Source organism: Grammomys surdaster, unplaced genomic scaffold (assembly GCF_004785775.1).
Source record: "Grammomys surdaster isolate TR1022 unplaced genomic scaffold, NIH_TR_1.0 60, whole genome shotgun sequence".
Taxonomy (NCBI): Eukaryota; Metazoa; Chordata; class Mammalia; order Rodentia; family Muridae; genus Grammomys; species Grammomys surdaster.
Window position 1 is genome coordinate 6,584,581 of NW_021604562.1, and position 4,135 is coordinate 6,588,715.

The window sequence follows — 4,135 nt, forward strand, 5'->3', positions numbered from 1 at the left end:
AAATTTACATGCCCATAAGCACTCACTGGGTCAAAAAGGGTATAAGGGTACATGAAATCAGAAGAGGATTAGTGGAAGGAATGGAGGATGAGTACAAGTACATGTAGGAAAACACCATGAAACCTATTATTATATATAATTAATATATGTAATTGAGACATTTGAAAATAAGATGAATAAACTAGTGAATCTTTAGATCTTTATTAAAATGGATCAAGTGTAAAACTGTTTTAAGAGATTAGAGAAGTGAGGGGTGTGCCTCATTGGTAGAGTTCCTGCTTAACATGTAAGCCCTGAGCTTACCTTCTAGCACTGAAAAAAAGGAGGGGTATTAAAACCAACTAGGTTTCTGATGATTTAGAGAATTAATTTTGTTAAGTGTGATTAAAAAAAAACTGATAGGGAATGAATGTTTGTGTTCCTTACATTCACAGTGATGCTCAGAGGAAAGGCTTTGAGAAGTATAGTCACGTGCTATTGAACAATGCTTTGGTAACCAGAGAACATGTATATTGTTCCTAATGTTATGACATAATGCATCACGTGTTTGTGATGATGCTGGTATTAACCAACTTCCTAAGTAGCTAGTCATATGAAAGCATAAATACAGTTGATAAGACTTGAAAATGAAAAAAAAAATCCAACAACTATGCTACTGGTTTACATATTACCTTGCATACTTTATTATCAGAATCTACTCCTCCATATAAATCAACTACCATGAAATAATATACCATATCATATCAACAGCAGCTTCATGGCACACATCTCATGTTTATAAAGTATCTGGATTGCATGAAGAGGCCACAATAAGTGGTTGGGACATATGCCATCTATGTTTGTGTAAGTATATGTGATGATGTTCATGCCATGATGAGATCATGTAACAACACATCTCTCAAAACATATATTCATTGTTAAGCAATGTATGAATACAATTAGGTTTAATAATGTCATGAACATGAGAACTCTTGGGGGAATTACTAGCATGAAATACACACTACTTTGGGAACTCAAAAATGCAGGGGGGACCTACATTTGGACTTCCCAGTCTGTGAGAAACAAATGTATTTTGTTTAAACTATCTATTCTGTGGAATTTTATTATAGTAGCCCGAGAAACACAGCAGCATTAAGGGTACACTTAAAAAATACAGTTATATGTTGAATATATGTCAAAATAGACATTTACTATGGCTAAAAAGACAGAAGATGAGACTTAAGATGGAAAAAGAGTTGCTTATTATTGAAGCCAACCCCTTCCTCTTTCCACTTCTGTTTCAAGTTTACCATAATAAAAAAAATAAAAGTGTTTATCCTATAGGGGATACTACAAGGGAAATGAATGGGCTGCAAGGTAATTTTTCTTATAAAAATAATGCATACCTTTCTGCAATGAAGTTTGACTTGACTCTTCCTGCGTATTATCTTTCTGAGCACTCACAAGATCTGCAATTAGAACCTCAAGTGACAGATAGCTACTCCCAGATGTTTGGATTTTTTCTTCCATTGTTTTCTTAATGTCCTTGAAGCTAAATCCCATCCGTATAGCTTCTTGCACCATAGGATTCTGGAAGATGGTATCATCTGAAATCAAAGTTGGATGGAGAAAGAACACAGTAGAAGTATTTTCATTAACACAACTAAACAGTAAAACAGTTTAGGGATTTGAGACTATAATACGGCTGAAGAGTTCAGAGGTAGAAGGTTTGCCTACTATATGTGTTGCTGTGGCTTTGATTCCCAAAATTAAAAAGAAAAGCAGTGGTGGTGCACTCAGGAGGCAGGATCAGGCAGATCTCTGAGTTCTAGGCTAGCCTTCTCTATAGAGAAAGTTCCAAGATATCCAGGAAATCTTATCTCGAAAAACCACAAGAAGAAGCATGCTACAGAAAAACAATTTCTTTAACTTTGTTATTTATGCATGCTACCAAATCCATTCCAAATAATATAACACAGCTGTGTATTTTAAGTGTATTTCAAGAATAGTTGTAGTATTCTCCTGCCTTGTAGTTCTTGACACACAAAACAGATGATGGTACAGCATTAGGGAATAGGGACTCACCAGATACTGTAAATTAAGCTTTCTTTGAAACATACTGCTTCAACTGAAAAAGGAGATCTTTAAAAAACAAAACAAAATCCCACAAAAGACAAATCAAAACTCCAAAGAACACCAATGTCAGGTGTTGTGGTGCACACCTTTAATTTTAGCACTCTGGAGGCAGAGGCAGGAAGGTATCTGGGGGTTTCATGCCAGCCTGGTCTTCAAATTGAGTTCTAGGACAGTGAGATACATAGAAAGACAGTTCCACACCACCACCACCAAAACCCTGTACATAATCCCACTAAAAATTACATCTACAATATGCTATGAATTTAGAAGACCTTGTTTACACTGCTAGCTCTATTAACAATTTATAATAATGCATGCCTTTAATTTGGAGGCAGAGGCAGGCAGATCTCTGTGAGTTTATGGTTAGCCTGGTGTACAAAGCAAGTTCATGATAGTCAGGAGTACACAGAGAAACCCTGTCTCTAAAAACAAAACAACATGAAACGAAACGATACCATTGTCGTGGGTAGATCACATCACCTCTTTGTTTCTTCATGGGAATGTAGGAATAACTGCTGAGGTGCAGCTCAGGGTACTTACCATTCACTGGGCTCAGTCACCAGCACCAAACAATAACAAATGCCATGCTTTAGCTACATGTGGGGGTACATACCCACAATCCCAGCACTAAAAAGACTGAGGCAAAAAGAGATAGGTCCAGGCCAGTCTGGCCTACACAGTAGATAGACTACTGAGATGGCTCAGAGGCTAAGAATACTGGCTCTTCCAGAGGAGCTGAGTTCAGTTCCTGGCACTCACATGGTGGCTCACAACCACTTTTAACTTCAGCTCCAGTGGATCTGACACCTTCTCCAGGCACATACATACATATATATATATATACACATATATATACACATATATATATATATATATATATATCTCACACATATATGAAGGATGAACACTCATACATATTAAATAAATAAATGAAAAATTAAAAATATAAACTAAACTTCTAATCTTTGTTGCTTTAATACATTTTCCTCCCTCCTTCCCTTCCTTCCTTTCTTAAAACCATGCCATGGAACCCAGACTGATCACAAATTCAGAATTCTCCTGCTTTAACACTGTGAGTGCTAGGATTATAGATTTGTACCACAGTACCTAGTTTTCTATTAACATTCTCACTACAAAACTATCTGGTGTAAAATTATAAGCACTTCATTAAATTCTTAAATTTATAGAAGCTTCATTAAACATACTATAATAAATTGGCCACAAAACTAAACAGATTTATTTTTAATAAGCATATTTACCGATTTTTTTAGTTAGTGATGGCATTTTTTCAGCAGTTCTTACCTAAAATAGAAATATGAATGGTAAGAATTCACTTTAGCAGAAAGCAATTATCCCAATTTGAAAAGTTAATAAACTTAAAGCAAATTGGCTTTATTATAATTTAAAACCTTACTATTCATAAGAGCATAGCCTAACAAAATGGAAGGAAGGTAAGACTATCAAATCATCACCCCTTTACAGACAAGAAGCTGAGGGCCAATGAGATCAAATGACTCCCTGGAGGGAACAAACAAATACCAACTCAACTAAAAGCTAAGGGTAGAACTGTCATGTCCACTCTAGACTCCCAATTCAGGACAAGACTCTTCTTAGTTTACTAATGCTCTGACTGCCACTTCCTGTGTGTCAATTCAGACACATCAGCACATCTTTTGTCCTAGTAGAGATTGAACCCAGGGGCTTGTTTATGCTAGCCAGAAAAGGTAAAAGCCATGTATATCTCTATCATTATTTTTGCAACCTTAAGTATTATATAATCTTCTAAAAGGTTACTAAAGAGATAGCTCAGCAGCTGAGAACACCTGCTGCTCTTCCAGAAGAGCAGAGCACAGTTCCCAGAATTCATACCGGGCAGCTTATAACTGCCTGTAATTATAACACTAGCGCCAGGGATCTGATGCCCTTTTATGGTTTCTTCAGGTACCTGTTCAACAAACAGTGTGTATATGTATGTACACACACACACACACACACACACACACACACACACACACACACA

The 4,135-nt window shown here is 36.3% G+C and overlaps 1 protein-coding gene across 3 annotated transcripts in view; it reads right to left on the reverse strand.

Annotated features, from left to right (window-relative positions):
* Positions 1-4,135, reverse strand: part of Xiap (X-linked inhibitor of apoptosis) — a 43,402-nt gene that overhangs the window by 6,394 nt on the left and 32,873 nt on the right. For all 3 annotated transcript variants that reach the window (XM_028766807.1, XM_028766746.1, XM_028766688.1), the window contains 2 exons: positions 3,375-3,417; positions 1,386-1,586 (listed from right to left, as the gene is read on the reverse strand). In XM_028766807.1, the coding sequence (XP_028622640.1) occupies positions 1,386-1,586; positions 3,375-3,417 (244 nt within the window). The remainder of the gene's footprint in view (positions 1-1,385; positions 1,587-3,374; positions 3,418-4,135) is intronic.